The 25,541-nt window shown below is 34.5% G+C and overlaps 1 protein-coding gene across 1 annotated transcript; it reads left to right on the top strand.

Annotated features, from left to right (window-relative positions):
- The first annotated feature begins 3,448 nt into the window (after window positions 1–3,448).
- Window positions 3,449–22,915, top strand: LOC136990134 (CUB and sushi domain-containing protein 1-like). The gene is made up of 12 exons (XM_067288506.1): window positions 3,449–3,488; window positions 5,935–6,000; window positions 6,699–6,872; window positions 9,919–10,098; window positions 11,156–11,223; window positions 11,878–12,028; window positions 12,571–12,795; window positions 15,738–15,896; window positions 16,739–16,876; window positions 20,329–20,499; window positions 21,779–21,973; window positions 22,480–22,915. Exons 1-12 carry the CDS (start codon window positions 3,449–3,451, stop codon window positions 22,683–22,685), a joined length of 1,773 nt encoding a protein of 590 aa, XP_067144607.1. The 3' UTR covers window positions 22,686–22,915.
- The last annotated feature ends 2,626 nt before the right edge of the window (window positions 22,916–25,541 follow it).

The following is a 25,541-nucleotide window of genomic DNA, read 5'->3' as shown; positions in this document are numbered from 1 at the left end:
GATTTTGATTTAACTTTATCGGTTATTTACTACCAACAAAGTTTTCGGTTTCTACTAAGTTCACCGTGTGGGCTGATGAAACATTCTGGAAAATCTGTTACTAGGATAAAGCGGGCGAATGCTACACGATTTTGCTGCCCAGCATGGTCTGTTGGCCGATTTTCAGTCTCAAAACTTGACAACACTCGTAGCCACAATAACCAATCGGTAAACATCTCTTGATGGAGACAGCCATTTCATTTTAGAAACGTATCGTGTGACTGGTTGCTGCAGGAAAATGCTGCCGGGTGCATATACTTTTCGTTTCAGATGGATCGATCTGTAAGATCGGATCAGTCTGTCACGTGTATTAATTGGCAGAAGTATACAAGTAGGATCGAGTTGTATTTACTCTGCGAATAAAACTGCTCACAAAACGGCAAAATGGGAGAGTGCACGCCATGCATTCTTGCCGTACAATCTCGGAAAAACTCTCTTAATACTTATTTTTTCATCACCGTTTATCGGATATTTTAATTGAGATGTTTTACGTAGCATTTATAAGTTTTAAATACTTTTCATTGTCAACAGTTAAACATATTTCTTTGCCTTCAACTATAAGCTTGATTGGAGATCGCATCTTTAATCTTTTCTATCGGATCCAAATGATCCTACCCTCCGCTTAGATTAGTTTGATCGCGATCCGGTTGATCCTAAATGGTGTTTGTATATGCGAAGAGAGATTGATCAGATCGCTATAGTTCGTTGTATACACAATTTGAACGATCAGAGTAGGCTAATCTTGGATCAGTTTGATTCCAAAAAAATATGCACCCCTGGCCGTTTGCTCTCTCAACGAACATTCCTAGACAACAAATCAGTTGGTTTACCACAGTTGGCTAGCAAAATCGTGTAATTTTCACCCAACTGACAAAATTTTTCAAATTACAGAGGTACTATACTTTAAAAGCACGAATTACGTTAACGAATATTTAATTATGATTTTATCAGATTGTAAAGGTGAAATTTAGACAATCTGATTTCTTCTAGAAATGACTAGAAAAAATACTCTACTTATATACACGTATCAAACATTCTAGAGTAACTGGGGTTATTTCATTATACATTTCATTGGCAATAGATGCAACAACGTCTGATGGTATGAAACTTTTGAAAGAACACATTTGCAAGCAGTTGCTCCATCATTTTAAAAGTGACCACAATGCAACGGAGGCTTCAATCTCATCTGTAACACGATTATTAAAGCGTTGGTGAAAGAACAAAAGTCAACCGGCTGTTGCAAATGTCAAAGGTCCGACAGTACAGAAAAAGGCGACTGTCTCCGATTGTTTGGTGTCATTATGATGGAGCTGCTTCCAACCGTCATCACTGTCTTGAAAGAACAACTGGGATCATTTGAACACTGAGATGAAAGGACTCTGTTTAAAAATTGACAGAGTCTGATACTGCCGCGACAATGCACCAACACAAAGCAAAAACGACCTCATAGAAGCAGGTCAGTCTTGTCTGGGAGGTTCTGCCTCATCCACCTTACTGCCCAGACTTGACATTAACTGATAACCATCTATTTCGTGCTTTGCAGAATTGCATTGTCAATGTATAGCTCATATCGTATCTCCGGCAGGTATCGATGACTGTGGCTTGCCGAGAGTGGACACAACTGAGAATCAATGGGAAAATCTAAAATATGAGCAGAAAGCACAGGAATAACATGTAAGCTGGGATGAATGGCGCAAAGATCCACAAGACAATCTGTTATAAATAATTACTTCGATGGAGGCATTAACAGGCGCCATTTTCTGATCCAAGAAACCAATTACTGTATATTAAATTAGTATTTATTACTATGATGTAGACAAAAATGTGTGTTCGCTCGCAATAAAAATGAATATGTTTTTAAATAATTCAAATTTTATTTTTCAGGGATATGACATAACTATTAGAGATGATACGCAGCCATTACTTCTATGTAAATCAAAACAGAGAAATCTAAACTTATCTATCTTAACAAATCAGTATTTGTGTATTTAGAATGAAAAATATATACTATTTGGAATGAATTTTCTTTACAGAGTGCTCAAATTAAGTGAGAAATGGACGAATGGGGAATTGATGCTAGAGTTGTCCAGGGAGAAACAATATCGAACGGGGATGGTCGAGTGTGTTTTAAAGTTAATTGTTATATTCTTGCATTTTATTTTATGAAATATTCTCGTTTTAGTTCGAATACGATCCAATAAGGGCACAGGCAGAGGAGTCGTTATACGAAATGCAATAAAAATTTACTAAGAAAGCATCTTTGACATTTTTTTCTTTCTCTTGTTTTCGAACCAAGCAAATAAATATTTTGTTTTGCATATTCTCGATAGAATATAATAATGAATTATCTAAATTAGCATCTGCTAGTTCTGCATGTTCTTTACGTGAAAATTGCAATGCCTTGTTACATAAAATACGTTCTATGCAGTCTTCATAAACAGATACTTCACGTTTTTCAAGTATTCTTCACAGTTTTGTATCTGTAGCCAAATCCATAGTTCTGGATAAGTTAACCAATTTCTATTTTTTACATTAACTACCTACAACGGAAATACAGTCAAACCTCGGTTTTCGAACGTAATTCGTTTCTAAAAGTTCTTCGAAGACCGATTTGTTCTAAAACCGAAACAATTTCACATAAACAATATAAAATGGATTAATTCGTTCCCGACCCTAAAAACAAAGCCTTATTTTACCGGTGTAGCCGTATTTCACGCATAAAAATGCCTACAAAAGCAATATAATATATATACCGTATATAATATAACGTCATCTATATCTATTTTGTATGTATTAAAATCAAAAAAATTCCGTAACCGCCAAACGAAACTAACACTTTACACAGAAGTGATTAATTTTAATCAGTTAATTTATAATTTTACATTTAAGAATGCAAAAATAAACGAATTTAATAACAATTTAAATTTCGTTTCGATTTTGCTCATTGGTTCCATTGTCATTTTGCTAACTAATCAAAAACAACTCTTGATATTATATCATTATTGATGGGAAATTTCGTATGCGGAACAAAATGGACGGTGGATGTATACCTGGGATTAAATACTGAAAATGGAGGACAAGTTGCAGTTAAGTTGCAGCCTTTTACTCTCAAACGCTGGCAACTTTTGATAGAGTATGACGTTTATAATATCTTGCAAAGATGATATGGCATCCCCAAAATCGTACGTTTTGGAAAATAAACAGTATAACGCTTTAGCCACGGTCTTACTCGGTCCGAGCCTCGAAGATCTAGTATTAAAACTGTGCTGATGTTGACCGATCGATTGATTTCTCGTCTACGGTACATCCACTGGAAGAATATTATCCGCAGAGACATCAAACCCGACAATTTTCCGATGGGTTTAACTCGATTCTGTAATAATTTGTCACCGATTTTAAATTATCTAAAATGTATGAAGTCAAGGACAAGCATATCGGACATAAAAACGGTAAAAATTACCAGGAACAGTTTATGTTAGCCTCAATGTTCGTTTAGGAATTGAACAATGTCGACGCGATGACACGGAATCTTTAGGCTATGTTTTAATGCAATGTGTCTTAAAAAATCCAACAAACAAAAATTTTGATCTATTGAAAGAAGGCCTTTCTACTCGGGTGGTTCGTGGACCACTGATGGTCAGCGAGAACATTTTGGTGGTCCGTGAAGAAATTTGGACATTAATCGACTCGAGGTTACGCGAAGTATCAGGAAAGAAATGCAAAATGCTTGGTTGCTTTTTTTCTCACTCATTGTGGTTTTTTTATTCGAATCTAAAACCGAGCACGAAATGACTCATCAATAAGTAATCAACAATAATGTTGGGAATGCAATAGTCGTTCTTCGTGGAAGAGCCAAGAATCCATAAACTTACTTCAAACGAGCAACAGCAAACTTCATACTAATTTGTTATAATTAAACAACTGAATTTCATATTAATAAAGTAAAATAAAACTTTTGTGAGCATTATTCTACAGATGTTTTTATCGTTTTAAAAATTTTATGATACAGGTTCGCGGGATTCAAAACTGCGAATTTAGTGGTCTCTGAGGTCAGAAAGGTTGGCGACCGCTGTTCTATTCTGTAAACTATCAACTATGTCTTCTGTATATCTTCAAGCCACGTATTTTAAACGAAGTTGGTACAACAAAGCAGATTTGTGTGTAGTACATCACCTTTTCGTTCCTTTCGGGTGGAAACAGTCTAAAGAATGATTCTGGGGTGAGCCACTGTGATATAAACAACGAAGAAAAAGACGGCCGAATTCGGCAATTCCAAGATCGGCGCCCGAAGCCCGTGCCCATCTTCCCTTCTCGTTAGTTACGCCGGTGTCGTACAACTCGATCGTTCTTATATAATACTACAGGCCCTTTGCTGGAGGGGGACGGGGAGTGGCTACGTCACCCGTCCATTGTTTTAAATGACGAAATTCTATTTATATATTTATCTAAAATATATAAATAAATAATTTTTAACGTTTAGATTTCGAATTCTGTACATATTATAGGCCTACATTGCTTACATTAAATCTTCAGAAGTCGGGCCCCGGACCATCTTTCTGTGGGATACTCCGTAACACACCTCCGGTAAGGTCATCCCACGTTTTTCTAGAGCCGCCCCACGGTAGTACGATTTTATTTTTCTTTATAGATGCCTAAGAACAGAAGAACTAAGCTCAATAACACAACTCGACTCGTATAGCCGAAATTTTTCATTCTTGACAATTTTATTAAAACACCACAAAAATCAGCTTTTCTCGGCCAAGAACTTAGATATTGCAAAAATAAAAAATCCAGCAACGAGTGGCGTAATTTTCCCGGCTGTTACTACATTTTGTTTTAAAAGGAACCTTTATAGTTTTAATTATAATAAATAAAATTGTGTGTGGTGCCATCTGTTAACATATTTTATCATAAAAAACTTTTTATATTATTAATTATTATAAAATGGCAAAATTTTGAGGGTAGAGACGAATTTAAAAAAATTGTAAATGCCAATAACGAGTAAAATCGTCACGAAGTCTGATTCCAGATACGAAGAGCGACCCACCTTAACCCAACCTCTTAACCTTTAATCACCAAAATCTATTAGCATCAATTCCCCTTATATACAAGCTACTGCCATGCTAAATTTCGTTTCTTAATCATTACTCCATCCCGAGATATTAAACGAAATAGATGCCAACACATGCACGTGAGGTTTGCTTAAAATTCGGAAGGTAAAATTAAAGCCCGGGTTAATGGTTACGTGACTAAGACTCTCCTGGTTACAAATATTCACCAAAAATCCTTTAGCCCGCAGTTCATAAATTCAATATAGAAAGTATCGACGATAGTTTGTATTTAATTATGTTCGAAGTCGTCGAGAGGGGGGACCATAACTACCCGTTCGCCCCATTGTGGGCCCGGCCAAACCAATAATAGGCTTTCTAAGGAAAAAGGTCGCTGTTAGTGCCCACAGATAGGAAAGTTAAAATATTAGTAAAGTTCAATTATATTTCGTTTAAATTTAACAAATGTGACTATCCTAATGTTTACTTTTAAAATTTTCGAGAAGGTCATCGTTTTATCTCTTTCTAAATATCATTTCATCTTACGTAAACAATGTTTACGTAAGATGAAACGACACATCGATACGGTGTTTAGACACTGTATAAACAACTGTGAACTTCAAATGGAAATTAGTAAACTTCTGCAATATTGGATTGTTTTACTTTTTCGATTTCCTTCCGTATTAACAGGTTTGTTGGAATTTCACATTTCGTTTTTAAATTTGTAGATGATTAATTCGAATTACGCCATTTTCTGCCTGATATTTCTGTCGGTTTTGCAGTAATTATCTGGTTGACTCGGTCGTAGAGTACAGATGTAATTTGTTTCCTTTTTTTAATTTCGCAGATGATGGGACTTGCGAATTAAACGAGGACAAATTATTCGAGATAAATGAAAAATTAGAGTCTAAACGTGAGTAACTGTTTTAATGTTCCGTCTCGGTGAATGTTAATTTGTTTTATTATTTTATTTTCTAGATTAAATGAAAAAGGTACAAGCGCAACTCCGAATGAGGCAGTTGATTATTACCTGATTATCAAAGCTGTAGACTATGCTCACAGAAGTAAGAAAAGTCAACGTGTGACCTTTCGCAAGATATAGCCCCCTCTCGAATCGGCTTATCTGGAATTTTCAAGACCCTCAAAAACAGGGTAAAACTTAAAAGCGGAAAAATCCGGAACAAACTCTCAAAACAATGTTAAATATGTAGCATGGTCTACAGCTCCGATAAGGTCCCTACCGCCTCATTCGGAGCTGCATTTGTATCACGAAAAATAACTTATAAAAATATACAGAAAAGCATTACAATTAAAATTACTCAGACAATATTTCTTTTAATCATTTCTAGAAAATTAAAGCTATAAAAATAAATGTAAAAAAATCGGACCATGGTAGATAAAAGACACACTTTAATACACAAGGATTAAAAGAGAAAATATCAAATATTTCATGAAATACGCAAACACAATAAACGTAACTAAACTTATAACATATCTATTGTCCTCCTAACACTTAAAATGTCTAATAGAAACTCCTAGGATAAAAAATAATAATTTTTATGTAAAAAAAAGTATTATTCTTGTTTATTTTCGTTACCTTTTTCTTTTCAGCCGTGCATTGTGAGAAACCACATCGACCGGAAAATGGGCGCCTGTTAGGAGATAAGTACACCTATCCAAATTTTGTCAAATATATGTGCAATGATGGATTCAAATTAAAAGGACTCAATGTGAGATATTGCATGGAAAACGGGAAATGGAGTGGCTGTACACCTATATGCGCAAGTAAAATTCCTTCATATAGTTTGTAATTTAAGCTGTACCTAAGCTAACCTTAAAATTTTTATAGTATGGGAGACCGGGGGATGTGCATTGCAACACTATTAAGTATATATACACAGTATATATAATTTTTTTAACTTTATATAAAATATATGCATATTTACAGGAAGTTGACCGAAGGTTGATGTATGTTGACTAAACTTTTTTCTGACTAATCTGTTTGAAAGTTTCTGATAAAATAAACTAAACGATTCTTGATAAAAAAATCTATAAATAATTTTATAGACTTACATATTTATTTAAGTGCATAAATAAGTCTTCATTTATAACGCCGTTTCTTGGTTTAATATTTAAACAGGGTTGTCCACACGTTCTACTTTCGGTAAGGCAATTCTACAATTATAGATAAGTGTCTGGCATCCTTCTTTGGGAATTTTGAACTCGTAGGAAATGCAAGACTGTAATTTATACTATCATTTTAATTTCTCGTCAGTAAAATGTGGTTATGAAAGCACAAAAAAATACGCCCTTCATACTTTCACTATTAAGCTTTTTATTTATTGCATACGAGACAGTTACACGTGTAGACAGCGCAATGGTGAAACTGTGCGCAAAGTGTTTCAGCCGAACCAGGGCCTGTAACTATCAAGAACACTGAACTTGTAAAACACAGAGCCTATATATATATATTAATTGATTGTACCGTTGGCGGAGAAAAGACTTAAAGACTTAACGTTGTACGTATTGAGGCGAACGAGAGCCTGTAACGAAAGGTTGACTGCCGTTAGATTGTCGTTTCCTGACGGAGTGTGAAAGAGACGAAGTGATGACACTTTTTTAAACTATTGTCTATTCGAGAATTTTTGTAAATTTTCTAAGTTTACAGGTATTACCCCGACAATTTAAATCAAATTATTTATGTGTAACAGAATTAATGAAATAAAACTAGGAGGCATACTGTGGAAAACTATTTCATTCTTAAGGAGACACAGACTTATTGAAAAAAAATTGTCTAAAATCAAAGCGCAGATTATTGGCAAATTCGTCGCTAAATCCGCTGCATAATGTTTCGATAGAAGTAGATGCTTTCTTTTCCAAGATTCTTCTGTATTTTTTTCCTGGTTGCAGCAAAGAATTCCTCCCAAGGAAGAAATCCTCGAACTTTAAGACACAGCCTAAAGATTCCGTCATCGCGTCGACATTGTTCAATTCCTAAACGAACATTAAGGCTAACATAACAAACTGTTCCTGGTAATTTTTACCGTTTTTATGTCCGATACGTTTGTCCTCGACTTCATACATCTACATATATAATCGAGACGAGTTGATAATAATAATAATACTCAACGCAGAGCCCAAACGTTTAGGAGTTGAGAGTTGAAATTTGGTAGACAGTTAGGGTACGTCACGAGAACGCACACTAAGAAGGGATTTTTCGAAATTTCTCCCACGGGGAGAGGGACAGGAATAAGGCTGTTACTTAACAATGGAAGTGTTACGTAACAATGGAATTGTTAAGAGAAAGCGACGTGCAAGACGCAGATGCAGTTTTTTTCGTTTTTGCGGGAAATCGAACATATTTTTAGACCTATCTAAAAATTCTCTAATTAGTCTGGAAACAGGGATCCAATTCTTGCATTCTGTGAAAACGGGTAAGGTTGACTCTAACGTAATAATCTTAATCTTCGCTATCGTTAATTCTGCCCGAGCAACGCCGGGCCTACCTGCTAGTTTTGGATAATTCAAAATCGGTGACAAATACTCTATTACAGAATCGACTTAAACCCGACGGAAAATTGTCGGGTTCGATGTCTCTGCGGATACTATTCTTCCAGTGGATGTACCGTAGACGAGAAATCAATCGATCGGCCGACATCAACACAGTTTTAATACTAAATCTTCTGCCGCAATAGTTAAATAGATCTTCGAGGCTCGGACCGAGTAAGACCGTGGCTAAAGCGTTATACTGTTTATTTTCCAAAACGTACGATTTTGGGGATGCCATATCATCTTTGCAAGATATTATAAACGTCATACTCTATCAAAAGTTGCCAGCGTTTGAGAGTAAAAGGCTGTAACTTAACTGCAACTTGTCCTCCATTTTCAGTATTTAATCCCAGGTATACATCCACCGTCCATTTTGTTCGGCATACGAAATTTCCCATTAATAATGATATAATATCAAGAGTTGTTTTTGATTATTGTTAGCAAAACGACAATGGAACCAATAAGCAAAATCGAAACGAAATTTAAATTGTTATTAAATTCGCTTATTTTTGCATTCTTAAGTGTAAAATTATGAAAAAAAAACTATTCACTCCATTATAAAATGTTTGCAATATTTTGAGTATTCTCGAGAATTAAAGTTGGTCCCTGTTTAATTTAAAAAAGTTCGATGATTAAACTCGATATCATCATAATCAACAAAAATGTGAAGTTATATCTACACTGTATCTGTATTTATCGATCGTTCTTATATACCAGACATGGGCAAATGCGGCTCTTGCTGAAAGTGTTCATTTCTGTTTTTTATTATTATTTTTACAATTTTATTTTTATAATTTTGTGAAAATATGTTTATTTAAAAATTTAATATTTGTTTTATATTATATTTATATTATATAATAAAATCGCGCGCCTTACCATACTATCCGCCACGACAGTACAGAACTGCGGCTCCCACTGAACTCTTACTTGCCCACCCGTTATATACGAACCTTCGAGTTGTACGACAGCAGCGTAACTAACAGGGAGCGAAAATGGGCACGTGTCTCGGGCGACCTTGAGATTGCCAAAATGATCCTTCAGAATTTTTTTGTAATTAACGGTATGGGGTTTGCCCGAAATTTAAGAATCCGTAAATACAGATACAGCCATCCAAAATCAAATATCAATAAGAAAAAAAATCAAGAACCAGAACAATCGCTCATAGAATTTGACTCTGACTTTTGGTTTTCAATTAATATTTTATATATAAATATTTAAAAATGATTATGGTTATCTCTAGAATGTAATCTTTTCTTATTTAATAAAATATTTATATTTTTAGGAATTACTTGTAAAAAGCCCAGGCATCCACGTAATGGGAAAGCAGAATTGTTGAATGAGAAAAGAACTGAAGGAAGTCTACTTCTATATTATTGTAATTCCGGTTTCAATTTGATTGGTATGCCAATTTCAATCTGTTTAAAAAACGGAGAATGGAGTTCTGCCAGTCCAATTTGTACTAGTAAGTTGTGTTATTTGTTTTCTAGGTTAATGTTACCTAAGGTTCCAAGATGGCGACGTTTCCGGCCGCCATTTTGGATTAGTCTAGAGAATGCGCGGCAAGCGATATTTCGATCGGAGATCACGTGACTCCCAAACTATAATAAACTACTCTAGTAAATTAAGCAAAATATTACTCACGTTAACGTTTCTTTTTTTTCTATCCTGCATATTTCCCCTAGCTTGTTAGATTCCACTTCACTTGTTGCAGGTCTTTTCTTCCCTGAACTTGTCAATTCTTCTACACTTGTAGACGATTTTTCTTTGTCTTTGTAGTCAAATTTGTTGTTGCCTTGGTACAATTCTAGGTCCGAATGAGGGGGTTGGGACTTTAACAGAGCTGTAGAGCATACTGATAGGAACAAAAAAAGTCTAATAAACCATGGGTTTACGGGCGACCCTTCGCGAGATACAGGCCCCCAATTTAGCTGATAAAAATTGAGAGTGGTACAACCTGACCAAAATTCATCCGAATTTAAGTCTACAAAACTCATTGTCACAGTATTAGCAACACACTAAAAAAAATAATAATTAACAACATTTACGATGATATTTAAGAAATACTTTTAAATACTATTGTTTAAGAATAAATTATCTACCTGTTTACCTTTTTAGTAAAAAAAATTTTGTAACAAAGGTATTAAAAAATTACACTAAACATACAACGCAACACTGTCAGAATCGACTCACTATTGGTTAATTTGCATATTTCCACGATAAACTTCCAACTACACCGTCATAACTTATAAATTTGCATATTCAGTTACAATCACATTTTACATCATGTTTAACATATTTACGTATTTCGTCACTCTATTATCAGATAGCGCCCTCTATCACCATTACGTCACGACACGCCGCCATCTTGGAACCAAAGGTAACATTAACCATATACAGTGTACATACATAAAGTTTAAATTAATAATTTAATATATATGTTATATTTCAGTTTCAAATTTATACAGTAGAAATCATGTTTTAAAAGTACATTAAAATTTACGAAAACTCTTTTGTTTTAGAGCCTTGTTCCGTTCCAAATGTCGAAAACGGAAAAATAGGAATGTTTGAACAAAACCGCTTCGTTCAGGTAAATAAACTTATGTTACAATATATAGGGAAAACGCACCACAGTCGAGCCCTGCTCCTAAGTAGGATCCCTTAGGGGCTTATTTCGCGAAAGAAACTTTGCAGACTAGCGTGTGGAATTGTGAACCTGCGGAATCATTATTACTCAGTTCTGGTTTTCCCTCTCTTAAAAGTGTATGGATTTTCATTCACGCTATCCACGAAATTGTTGAAACGTGACTTTTCCACTTCGTCACTTTACTTTTAAACAGGTAAGAGTTTGTTTCTCATTACTAACATGTCGCAGCAGAATGAAATTAACGGATTTTGCTCCTTGTTAACTGTTTCTGACATACAACTGACCACGCCAAGTTGTTCCAAGGCATTTTTTTTCTGAGTCGGACCCCACGCATTTTAAACTAGAATCCCCGTTTTTTAACATTATTTTGAGTTCTACTAATTAGGTATTAGTTTTTAAGTGTAATTTAAAATAAAGACGATGGAAGTAGAAAAAAGAAGAAAGTAGCGTGGCTCCGAATCCATCCCTCAAGACATGGAATTTATGAGTGCGTTATAGTGTTAAAACGAATTGGGGATACGACTTTGGTGCACTTTCTACAATACAGAAGATATATAATATATAATTTGAGCGCATAAATTATTAAATCTCTTACAGGTGATGCCTAATTCTACAGTAGAACATGGCGAAAAACTAATGTTACGTTGTTATACAAAGGATGGATTGTACACACCAGACGAGCCTTCCAATGATAGACAAGTGATTTGTAAATTCGGAAAGTTTAATCCTTTACCAATTTGTCCGAAAGGTATTAGTTTCATTTCTAAGAATATATCTTAGCCTACTTGAAATTATTTAAATTCAATATTTTCGATTGGCGGGTGCAATTTGACTATCTAATCAAAAAGTTTGGACTAGAGCATGCCTATTGGAAACAACCGGATTAGAGAATGTCTACAAGGCTTTTAAAGTGGGTAAGGAATAGGCTAGTATCAATAATGCCGAATTGGATCTGGTGTTACTTTTTTGGGGTTTTTTCTTTTGTGCATAAATCTGTATTTTATTTGTTCCTAAGCAGTTATTAGTATACACGAGTATACGTTTCTGTTTATGTTTATCAATCTTCCATTTTTCCATCGGGTTACATTATCAAAAACTGCAACGAGAAACAAATCGTTGTTATTTATAGATGCCATTATTTACATGGATTTAAAATAGAAGGTTTAATTAATTGTAGATTTCCAATTTAATTATAAGTGAACATCTTTATTACAATCTCGACATTTCTTTCTATCTCAAAAAATATTAAACTGAGTGGAATTACTAATGTTAGTACTAATTCATTTACAGATACAAGTAAAAATAAATTTTTAAGAAAATGTACGTATCAACAGACGACGTACTTAGTAGCATTTTTAAATGGAGAAAAGGACATAGAAGATGGACTTTATGATCACGGTTCACGTTTAAGATTCGGTTGCCCGCATTATACGCATTTGAAAGGATCTGTTGAGGTTAAATGTGAAAATGGAACATGGGTGCCAAATCTGCCATTTTGTTATAAACCAGTAGAAGGTAAATTGTTAAATGTATTTATATTATTCCTTTGAAACTACGGTATTTTTATTACTTCTTTGTACTTATGTACATTTGAACGGCCGTTAATGACCATAGTGTTTCTTGAATTTATTCAGACTGTATGTCAATAATTGTCAGAATCTCGGCACTCAAATCTGATATTTTTGATTTTCCGTCAAGCCATTTTTTAGTGTGCCCTTTTCTACTACCGAATCAAAAACATCTTGTATATTTCATTTTTAAAACAAGACTTTTTCATTTCAATGAAGAGAATGCAAAGCAACCTCTACATTAGGAAATCATTCAAAATAAATGATCTTGCGAAAGATAATGCGCGTTATTGAAGATGAATCACGAGTGTTTAGAGTGAATTTGCTACATGCAATGCGAATGGTTGACAAGATCTTTCGAAGCAGTTGACCCCGTTGAAAACATTGAGTAAGAAACGATAAATTGCCAACGAGACACTCGTGTAACACACTTGATTCACTACTGCAATAATTTTAATGTTTTGTTATTTTGTATATATAAGTATCTAAAATATAATAATAGTCGTATATAATGTATTTAAATATATTGTTTGTATTAGGACTCATCAAAATAACTATAGCTTCCATAACTCAAAATTTTTCTCTGTTCCTTCCACTTTGTCTTAGCGACAGTCTACTGAATATGCCTTTAAAATACATTCAATTTAATAGTTTATTAAGTAGGCCTAATATCGATACAATATAATACAATGGTGCCTCGCACTTCGAATTTAATTATTTCCAGGAGACCGTTCGAACACTGAATTATTCAAATTCCGTGATATATCTCGTGAGGGTATATCGTGACTTAATAAAGAATTTACTTGTGGTTAGCATTTATAATGTTTTATAAAACTCATATCTACCCTCAAAATTAACTCTTTTAATATTTTATAGGTTAATGTTACCTTAGGATCCAAAATGGCGGCCGGGGAAATTTTTCCCTAGAGTCCAGACGTCGACGACGTGGAGATTTTTCCCCCATTAGAAATAATGGAAAGAATTAATCCGTTCCGCAGTTCGAGCTTTAAAGCATCGTTCGAACTCCGAAGCGAATTTCTCTCGAATTTAGCGTTCGAACTCTGAAACATTTTTTTTTTTTAACTCTTTCCGCCCTCTGGGCACTAAGAGGGCCTCTTTTAGTAGGCCCATTATGGGTTCGGCCAGGCCCACAATGGGGCGACCGGGTGGTGAGGGACGGGGCCCGACGTATCCGAACGGACCACCCCCCGAAAAATTCCTGGGGATTTCTCGACCCGTTCGGATTCGATCCCGGGTCCCCCAGAGCGGTAGTCTGCCACCTTGACCGCTCGGCCATCCGGCCGCTAACTCTGAAACATTGGAAATACAAGATACTAATGTATTCTTTTTTTGAAAAATAGAGAAATTTATTATAATTGAATAAAATTACTGATTTTAAATGTAATGAAACTTTTTCTGGTCCTACATCCAGGAAGAGGTCAACGATTTGATCGAATTATTTTGATACGATCGATTTGATCGAATCAACTTCAACCCCCGCCCGCAACAGTCCATCTTTCTATCTGATCAGCGGAATGGTGGCATTCAAATAGGAAAATTACTTATTACAAAATTACCAGCGAGCACAAAATATGTTTTTCGGATTTTTCGGAGGATGGCGAGTTAAAATATTTGATTATTTGACCGATTATTATTTTCATATTCGGCTGCGAACGGTACGCTGGAGTTAACATTAGAAAAATTTGGCTGTCTCGGATTATCTTCTCGTGCGGGCGGAAATCAACGAGTATTTTCTGTTGAAAAACATCAATTCATGTCTACCTGACTAGTGAAATTGTCCCATTCAGTACCATCCGAGTATCGAGGACAATGGTAGGCTAAAATAACCAAACTCGACATGGTCTTCAACTTCGAATCCCTGATCGCACTAATCGAAGTCGATGAATTATTGATTGAGGAATAAATTTGTATTTTAATTTATAAATATTTCATGAATAAATAGTTTTACATGAATATTTTAAGTTGGAAACTAATTAGCATGTTGCAGAATGATAACGTTTTGAAGAACCACATAAATTAATATCTGAGCATTTTGAGATTGGTTGTTTTTATGATACTGGCAGAGTATCATTACTTCAGTGTTGCTTGTTATAAATGTGCCCGGCAGCAAAGGTCCTACATAGGCAAAAGCCTCTGTAGCTATTAATTCAGCGATTCAGCGATGCTAAAAACAGGCGAGCAGTTTTTCGTTCGGTGAATTTCTGTACACCTATTGAATTTTTCAATCCATTGTAGTCATTTTTGTTTATATATTATCCACGTAGACTTTGTTTATAAATAAGACTTATTATACTGGTATAGTTTCGAATTAGCAAAAGGAGGAAAACTTAGTCAAAAATAAGACAAAATATCTTTATTTTCGGTTTAATTCAAGCTCTGAATGATTCGTTTGGGATCTTAACTGAGTTGTAGAGCATACTCGTAGGAACTATACATCTACTTGTGACCCTTTGCGAGATATAACCCCCCAAAATTACTCTGTGACATATTCCTATACTTTTATTAAGGCCTCAAAAAATAAATTTTGCTTATGGCCTCGCAAATCCCAGGGTCCTCTCTGGGCGTGCGAATGTCTTAACCGTCTGGATCCAAGTTCAGATGCACAATTTGACACGAGTAGTTCTGCTCGTAGAGTTATTCTTCATCCTCACTGTACAGTACTGTACTGTACGTACAGTACATGCCATAGTTTTCCGTAATGGACAAAACTAGCAAGCCATTTACTCTCAGTTGCTGGTACTGTACATCGCGTTGGCAAAACTAAAGTCGATAAGCCTCAATAGCATGAATCATTATCATTCTTTTCGATAAAATTTCATACCGCTTAGAGATATTTTTCTTACAGCAAATTTTATAATATTTTTTCAGATGATGATGTTCTTATTTCCATTAAAAACAGCAGATCTTTTATTACATTTCTGGGTAATGTAAGAATGATAATAGATGAACCAGAAGTGATTAGTTGCAAGACATTAAACACAAATATTTCGCCAACATTAACGGGCGGTGTAAGAAATCATTTTCAAGGTAATTCATATATCAATAACTTACTTAATTTGTTTACTAATTTATTACAGATTTTACAGCATTCTTTCGAAGTTCAAAGAGATTTCATCTTCTGTCTTTATTAAATTCTTAAAATCTATTTTTCGGGCTCGCTACTAAATGAAAATTCAGACTAACACGGCCTGTCGCTTGTGTTGTCTGCACTGGTTGTGCCTGTCTCCAGATTATCTCTCGTGTTGTCCCCAAAAATTCTAATTATCTTCTTTTAAAAATTATAATATTTGTTATCATTTTATCTGCGCAAGTTTATAGTGTTTGACAGAAATCCATATTTTTTCGCGATTTTATAATGGAAATGAGAAAAAAAAAGTAATGACAATGTTTCCTTGTTACTTGCTTTTCAATATTTCTCCCCTTTAAATTAAATGTAGATGGGTTCCATATTTAAACATGGTAAAACAATAATGCTGTCTAGACTGAAAACTATGAAACACGTGAGAATTCACGTTTCAAGATGTTATAGAATATATAATATTTGGAGGAACCTCGAAACATATACATTTTATAAATTCGACAGTGATGTATGTGACAGGAAGAGACTGATTAATCGTGATTAATACGATGAACTAACATGTAAATCGAGTGCATATTTCACTGTACAATACCCACGTACAGTACATACAAAATCCAGTAATCCGACTTTCGCGGGTCCGATAATGTCGGATTAGAGAGACTCTACTGTATTTTAATATATTAATTATATTATAAAGTGCGTAAGAATAACTATATATATATATATATATATATATGTGTGTGTGTGTGCCTGTACAATACATCAATACATTTATAATTTGTATTCATAGGTCAACCTAAAACCGTTGGAAATAAATTTTATTCTGAAATAGACGTTTATAAAATGACCGAAGAGTATACAGGAATTTATAGTTGTAATTCACATAATCCAGAAAGGGAACAGTCCATACTAATTAAGCTGTTTTCAGGTATTTAAATTTTTTCAATCTTATCGTAATTATTTATTTTAGAAAATATATACAGTAAGCCCTCGATTTAACGGACTAATTAGGGGAGGCGGTATTCACTATTGCTGAAAATCCGTTTATAATGTATCTCGAGTAATTTATACTTATTGGCCCAACCTATTAAAATTCTATATTCACGATAAAGAATATAGAAAAATCCAGAAACGAGTTGTGTAACTTTTCCGGCCGTAAGTTAAGATTGTGTGTGGCGCCATCTGATACGAGATTTTATTTTTAAAACTTTTTATTTTATTAATTATTATAAAATGGTAAAAAGCTTGATTTTCAGGGTAGGGATGAGTTTTATATAAAAATTAGTGATGTAACGAATATTCGGTTACTATTCGGCCGGTATTCGGCCTATTTTTCGCTATTCGGCCGAATACCGAATACTTAAAAACAGGAGTAAGAAATTACAAAAACACAGTAAATTAATCATTTTGGTAACTTTTATTAATGCTGAACATTAAATTATAATTATTAAAGTTTTTTTTTTTTTTTTTTTAACTCTTTCCGCCCTGTGGGCACTAAGAGGGCCTCTTTTAGTAGGCCCATTATGGGTTCGGCCAGGCCCACAATGGGGCGACCGGGTGGTGAGGGACGGGGCCCGACATATCCGAACGGACCACCCCCCGAAAAATTCCTGGGGATTATTCGACCCGTTCGGATTCGATCCCGGGTCCCCCAGAGCGGTAGGCTGCCACCTTTACCGCTCGGCCATCCGGCCGTCTAATTATTAAAGTTAATAAGAAATAGCATCTAACTCTAGTATTAGTCCCTCACCACCCGGTCGCGCCATTGTGGGCCTGGCCGAACCCATAATGGGCCTACTAAAGAGGCCCTCTTAGTGCCCACAGGGCGGAAAGAGTTAAAAAAAAAAAAAACTCTAGTATTAAATTATTTCGTAATTAAATAATATTATAGCCTTTATCTAGCCCGATATCTTATGGAATTGATGGCGTGTAGGTTTGAATGTATCGGGCATTAATGTTATATTCGTATTCGCGTATATTTTTATATTTTTTAAGATATTTTAAAATGATTTACGAAACGTTTTATTGAAACGTATTGTATTTAATAAAAGAATTATTTATCTATTTCTAGAAGATGAGTAATTAATATATAATTTATTTTATATATAAAGCAAAGAATGAGCATTTCTCATTATATATACAAAAGATAACATTTGAAAATCATGTTAAATTCTCGTCATGTTCAATTTTTCATGTTAAATTTTAAAAATATTGACAAAAACAATGGCAACAAAATATTACAAAACTTCACAAATACAAACCCTCAATAATATATTTGAACTGTTCCACAAGTGGGGACAAACTAGACCATATGTCCCCACTAAAGTATATCCTTAGGGTACTATTCAGTATACAAATACGTAGTAAAAACAAAATTTTAGTGCTTAATTAAAAAGTTAAAAAGATCGATTGCAAATAAAATAACTTAAAAGTTATAACTTACATTTAAATACCAACAACTGTCGAATCATATCGGGCTATTTACGGCTATTACATAAATTACAACCAGTTTGGGACTAGAGGTAGATGTTAGGCTTCATCTCATATTAACTTTAATAATTATAATTTAATTAATTAATTAAAATAATTTAGAGCTACCGGAAGAAAAAATCGTAGTGACAGCGGGCCAATAGAGAGCAGGGTGCGCGATAATGCGGTTTGCGCGCCAATTTTCGTACGTGCATTAATCAAGCCGAATAGTTTGGCCGAATATTCGGTATTCGGCCACGCTCCTAGCCGAATATGGGTATTCGGCTGAGGCCGAATATACTATTCGTTACATCACTAATAAAAATGTAAATGTTAATAACGAGTAGTTATTAAGGGCGACCCCATTCGAGATATGACAGGTGACCTTCCTTTATCTCCTCACCTTCCCGACCTTTAACCACCAAAATTTAATAGAATCGATCCATCTAATACACGAACCTCAATGCAAAATATCAGAAATTTTCGACAAAAAGCACGGGAGTTATTAAGCTTTAAATTTGGTGAACAAAATTGAGCCCCCCCCACACACATACACAAACATCCATACATGCAGGGAAACAAATGTAAATTTTGTTGCACTTCTCGACGTTTCAAAGTGTCCTGAGACTAAAAATGTAAAAATTTTAGCATTTTTTGACCAATTTTCAAACTTTTATGGTAGAAATTAAATCGTCCATTAAATTGGGTTCTGTTAAATCGAGACGTGTGTATTTTGAATCATGAATATTTAAACCGGTTGTTTTAAATACGTAATCTATTTTTGTACGTTTAAATTATTCATATATTTTTTAAAATGTAAAATTTATTTCGAATCTTTAAATCTTTTTAATTAAATTAGCTTTATTATATTATATTAATATATCGTATGTATAAGGATATTCCTTTTTTTAATGTTTATATATTTCTGAGTCTCACTTCCTTAATGTTCCTTTCGCTAAAATTAATTTATTCATTAAAATAATAATAATAATTCAATGAAAATTGATAAACCTGTGCCGACTTAATAGAAAATTGTACAAAGAGACAGGGAGACAACTTAACAATCGCCGTCTTGAGGGAGAAGATGAGGATTTTTCCCCGAACCCGGGGAAAACTTAGGGACTCACATTGGTTTCTATCTTCATAAAGTTATTTTTATTTTTACTAACAGAAAATAAAATCTTTAAGGCTGCTTTTTATTAATAAAAAAAAAAAACATTCGATATACTGTATTTCATTTGTCCAAGAAAAGTCATGGCAGAAAAGGACCGTCTAAGGAGCAAAAGGACTCTATTCTCGGGTGCTATGTCACATCTCGACGGTCCCGAGCCTTACTATTTTAAATGACGGTCCTAAATTGTATTAATTAACGAAATAGATTATTTTACAATATGAATTACATTTAAAATACCATTTTTTACATTTTATAATTCAAATTACTGGATGGGGTGAAACCGTGGCTCCGCGAATATTCAGCATAGCAGCCAAAGGAGTTGGTGAGATGCGTGATCCTGGCTTGCAACTTGACGAATGCACGATTCTATCCATGGATATTTGGAGAAATCGCAAGCTAAGAACACACGTCTCAGCAAAATGCTACGATGGGTATTGGCGGAACCACAGCTCTAACTCCATTCATCCCATGGCATTTTTTGGTTGGTGAAGACCCATAAGGACAGCTTAGACCGGTCGATAAGTCTACTTCACCGTCGGCTTTGGTCGAAAGAATTCTCAATAAATTAAGGTTAGTGTTCTAAAATTTTACATTTATCTTAGTCAAAGTGAAAGATATATCGTTAAGTCGGCACGGATTAATAATATATTTAACATTCCCTATTTTTTGACACAATTAAATTTATATTGTTGAAAGGATTTGTTTAACTTATTATTCAATGAATAACTTCTTACTAGATGAGTGCAGCAAACCTCGAGGAATCAAACACGGAGGCATAATTGGAGATATTTACGAAAATGAAATCCGACTTTATTATAAATGCCGGACAGGGTATAAACTTGTTGGTAATTCTACACTGCGCTGCCTTGGAACTAAGAAATGGTCTAGCGAAACACCCGTGTGTGAAGGTATGTTTCTATATTTTAACTTTAATAAATCAAAACGATAAATAGAAAAAAAATCCAGCAACGAGTTGGGTAACTTTCCCGGCAAGGCGAAAGTAATAAGGGATAAAGGCGTCAGTTCGAATATTCGTAAAAAAGAATTTTGAGGGAAAAAAAACAATAAAAGGACCGTAGAGAGGAAGGAGATGGGGATTTTTGAGCCTGTAGTGTTTATTTGTATACGTAACATAACGCGTGGGCGATCTGCCGAAGGGGGGAGGCTTCTATGGAAAACTGGCCCCAATTCAGGTGTTGCTAACGTGAAGAAAACTGGAAAACTCCACGTTGGAGAGACACGAACCCACGACCAACTACGTATTCGGTAATTTTATCCACTCGCTCACTGGTGGGCGGGCCTGTAGTTATTTAACGTTATTAATAACATTAACGTTAGTTTTACTAACAGAAAATAAAATATTTAAGACTGTCTTTTTATTAATAAAAAAAAATTCTACGTGTTACATTTGTTCAAAAAACAAAGGCCAAAATAGCAAGCTTTAACGGTGGACCCTACGCAAGCTGTCGAAGGTCCCGACTACGGGCTAGAGATTTTATGTAATGTTTAATATATAATTGATATTCAAGTTATATAATAAAATTAATTACATTTAAATCGTTTAATGATGAAAGAGTATAAAAGTTTTTGGAAAGTCGCTCATAAACGACAAATGGCAACTCGAACAGAAGTGACATTCGACGCGAAATCTATCAAAATGATGAATGGCAAAACTTTGAAAATCTGTAATATGAAAGTTAGGTTCTACACTGAAGTGTAATATCTTCGACTCGCTTCAATCTCTGCTCTAACCCCTGTAATTATGACCTTTTAATATCCAGTCTGGCTGGATTTTATTCACAGTTTAATGTAAACCTGTCTAAGCCGGACTCGTACGGCAACGAATATTTTTTCCGGTGAGGCAGGTTTGTCGTTTTGTTAATGTTCCGTTTTGAACAGGTTTTATCTTAAAGGTCCTGCCAGAGGACGTACAGAAAATTAAATTATTATATTAAAAGAAGTGAACAATGTATAGAGGTCCTTGGGGCATGACAATTTTCTCTTCTCCCGGGCATATACTCCTATTTAAAACGAGTTTAAATAACTAGAAAGTTTTAATTAATTTTAAAATAACAAACATTATTGGGATGCGATTTTCAAATTCCAGACCAATAGATTCCCACTAACGTCCGTCTGTTTGTCTGTTCGTTCGTCCTTCTTTTAATTTTATGAAATTATTTTTTACAGCCGTTCCAAAATGCAATATTTACGATTTGGAAAAACAATTATTACCCTATAAAATTACTTCAGGAAGAGATAAAAACGATGACGTATTGGATGGTGAGAACGTCACGCTCTCGTGTTCCATTGAAAATTTTGTATTGGTAGGTCAAAATTATGCAATTTGTCGGCACGAAACATGGAAAATCGGAACATCTAAATGTAAGTATACTAAAAATTATAGAATAAACATTGTGAGTTTGTTTGTACTGTGTAAGGTAACGCGACACGTGGGCGATCTGCCGAGGGGGTGCCTCGCGGAAGGACTTTCTACGGGAAACGTGCCTCTATTTAGATGTTACAAACGTAAAGAAACCCAGAAAACTAAACGTGGCCAACTCGTTAGCCAGGGGCAAACCCACGATCAACTACTGTACCTTTGTTCGGCGGGCTCACCAGTCACCGGTGGACTGGTGAGCCCGATAAATATTGACATTTCACATTACGAAAATAATACGTGTTATCCGACGTGCTGGCCACGTGGAGTTTTCCGCGTTTTCTTCACGTTTGCAATACTTAAACAGGGGCCAGTTTTCGGAAGAAAGTTCTCCCAGGAGGCACCCACTCGACAGAACGTCTTAAACGTCGGAAAATACGATATTTATTAAGTAAACTGATTTTATTTTCTAATTAATAAAATTTTATTGTTGTTTTCAAAATATTTTAAGGTGTGAAGGGGTGTCCTCCTGTTAGTAAACCAGATAATTCTTCCCTCATCATAAAATATATTCAAAATTTTTACGAGTATGGAGAAACCATCAGATTTTCATGTCCAGATGGTGAGGAGCTTGATATTGAATTGGAATTAATTATGTGCCTGTATAACGGTTGGTCCGACAGTCGAGTGCCAAAATGTCGTCCTTCGAATTCGTGAATCCACGTCAAAATAAGGTAATCGGGGCCTCCAGCCACTATCCTTTCCATATCTCGTTCCGGTTTTCATCTATCTAACTCCGTTCTCGAGATTAAGGAAGGACGGACGAACAAACGGAGGGACGTTATTGTGAATATATAGGTCTATAATTGGAAAATTACAGTCTAATAACGAACGTAAAGTGTTATTACGATGTATAAGTATGAATAAAATAATATTGTAACATACGAAGTGCGTTAAATCGAAGGTTTACTGTACCAATAATTTTTATTCAATGTATAATATACATTGAATAATCAAGTATTTAGGCTTTTCAATTTCCTCAATAATTGAGTGAGATTGCTTTATTGAGGAAATTGAAGAAGTTCTTGCCTCGAGAAGTCCATCTCTTTCCATTATTAAAGAGATTTATTCCATGAATTCTCAATTTGATTTTCCTAGTCAACAACATTCAAATTGATGGTCCCAGAAAGATGTCCTACCCAACTTTTTCTTAGAAATTTTGATTGGATATAACAGAAAGAAATCTCCAAACTATGGCATTATCATAAGCTGAAGGCTCCATATTGTTGTATGAGAATTTAATTCAATTTTGTGATTATATTCCCCACTCCGAATTGAAATGGGGCAAACGATAACCTTCCTCGTTTCTAAGAATCAATCGTGTCCTTTCAGACTCTCTATTTTCATATCCTCAAATCTCGTAACTCAGATTTCATCCAATTCTAATGAAGATAAAAGGTTGAAACTTCGAAGACATACACAATGCATTTTAAAGATGTTTAGGAGGTAGCCCACCCCTCCATACTCTCCACTCCAAAACCTGATAAGCATCATAAAATGTAAATTTAATCATAATGTGTGTGTGTGAATGCACTGTAGTATTGTATATGGTAGGGTGGAGCCACCCTCACCATATCACCCCCAAAAATACGACCAATAAAAGCGTTTTATTTTAAGCTTTTAAAAATATTAAAATTATTAATTCTATAGTATCTTCTGTGTTCATTTTTATAAGGAATTTATTGACTTTTTATTATTTTTTTTATTTGTTTACAAATAAATCTTATTTTTGACAAGCAAATAAAATTAAATTAATAGTTATTTTGACATAACAACTGATTTTAATGGAAATCTCTCGAAAAATTCCCTTCTTCTCTTTTTAATCGAGAGTTTCAGCTGTTTCTTTTATTTACTTTCTCTCTGTTTAGGAAAATAATAATAATAAATTGACTAAATTGCCAATATCACTTCATTATTTTATATTTAAATAAATATTTAAAATAATGAAGCTTTAAATAAACACTTGATAGAAATCAAATATATGGACACGCGAAAGACACTTTCGTAAAAAATAGTACCAAAACTCACCATTGTGGCACTTTTGGCACTGCAAACAACATACAAGGCTAATGTCTTTGTGTAGCACAGAAGATAGTGCTCAATTTGGTGCATTGTAAAGGTGCAAAACCTGAAGACGATGAGCTCGACCGTAATTGAGAATGTGTGATGTCTTTCAAGGCTGCTAAATTTGCGACATATCCTCGATAAATCACACCTTTTAAGTTTCTCCACAACCAAAAATCGCGCGAATTAAGATCCAAAGCGCTAAAAGTGCCACAGTGGTGAGGTTTGATGGTAATTTTTTTAGTGGAACTATCTTCTAGGTGTCCTGAAATGTCACCATACCAGATTTGGTTGCGCTTGACTATCAAATATCTCTACAGACAGTGTTGAATAGGGGCAGGGGCGGATCTAGGTTTTTCCGGGCCTAGAGCTTATTGACGTCCAATAATAATATTATTAGTCTCCTTATAGTATTTGAATTCGAGACAGTGGATTTAAAATTGCAACTTAATGACCTGACCAATTACGTTACATCGATTACGATAAAACAAATAATACCATAAATTATTATTATTATATTATTAATATTAACTATATTTTACTATACGATAAGTGCTCGTTATTAATGAAAAAGTATTAAAAATTTATGATAATCAATTTTTGTGGGCCCTTGACACTTGGGTTCCCAGGTCTTAAGCCCTATCAGTCCCTATGTAGATCTGCACCCCGAATAGGGATATTTTAACGATCACCCGGTACTAAAACAATTTTTGTACATTGTATATTGTACCAAATGACTGTTATCATCGTAAAGAAATTAAAAAATACTCTTCTGTTCCGTGTTAATTAGAGCTTTAAAAACATTATAGTAAAATACTAGTAATGTTATTTGGAGCAAATTGTACGTGGAGAAGGGAGGAAGAGAAAAGAGAAAGAAGAGAAGGGAACAGAAGAAGAGCGAGAGAGAAAGAGGGGAACAAAAGAAGAGAGGAAGAAGAGAAGAGGAAAGAGAGAGAGAGAGAAAGAAGGAGAGAGGAGGAGCAGAAGAGAGAGAGAGAGGAAGAGAGAAGGAGTAACTGGGAGCAGAAGAAGAAAGAGAGGAGAAGAAGTGAGGAAAAAAAGACAGAGATGGAAAAGATATAAGTTATCGCATAATAAACTATAATAATTTATTGTGTATGTTTATAAACATATTAAATGAGTAGTTATAATTGATAAAGTTTATTTTTAATATATTATTAACAAATTCATACGTTATTTAAAGAACATTATTAAAAATGAAAAATCTCTGTTCTCATCCAAATAAAAGAAAGCAAAAGTCATTAGCATTTTTTCTTTATCTCAAAGAGTTTTCGCCATTTTTCTCTCGAGAAATTTACATAAGACTTATCAATACGCAACTTCAACCCTTCACAGTTTGATTCATTAATTATAAATCAATCAATTCTAGTTAAACGCTCGAAAAATTTTCCAGAAAAAACTTATAAATATATTTAATTTACGCATTTA

The sequence above is a fragment of the Centruroides vittatus genome, unplaced genomic scaffold (assembly GCF_030686945.1).
Source record: "Centruroides vittatus isolate TY-2023 unplaced genomic scaffold, ASM3068694v2 scaffold_861, whole genome shotgun sequence".
Classification (NCBI taxonomy): Eukaryota; Metazoa; Arthropoda; class Arachnida; order Scorpiones; family Buthidae; genus Centruroides; species Centruroides vittatus.
Note: the sequence above shows the minus strand (reverse complement) of the source record. Positions and strands in the feature narration are given on the sequence as shown.

Coding starts and splice junctions, on each gene's coding strand:
- LOC136990134 (XM_067288506.1), top strand. CDS start 3,449: ATGTATGAAGTCAAGGACAAGCATATCGGACATAAAAACG. Junction 12,796..15,737: donor TTGTTATAAACCAGTAGAAG/GTAAATTGTTAA, acceptor ATATTTTTTCAG/ATGATGATGTTCTTATTTCC. Junction 20,500..21,778: donor CGAAACACCCGTGTGTGAAG/GTATGTTTCTAT, acceptor TATTTTTTACAG/CCGTTCCAAAATGCAATATT.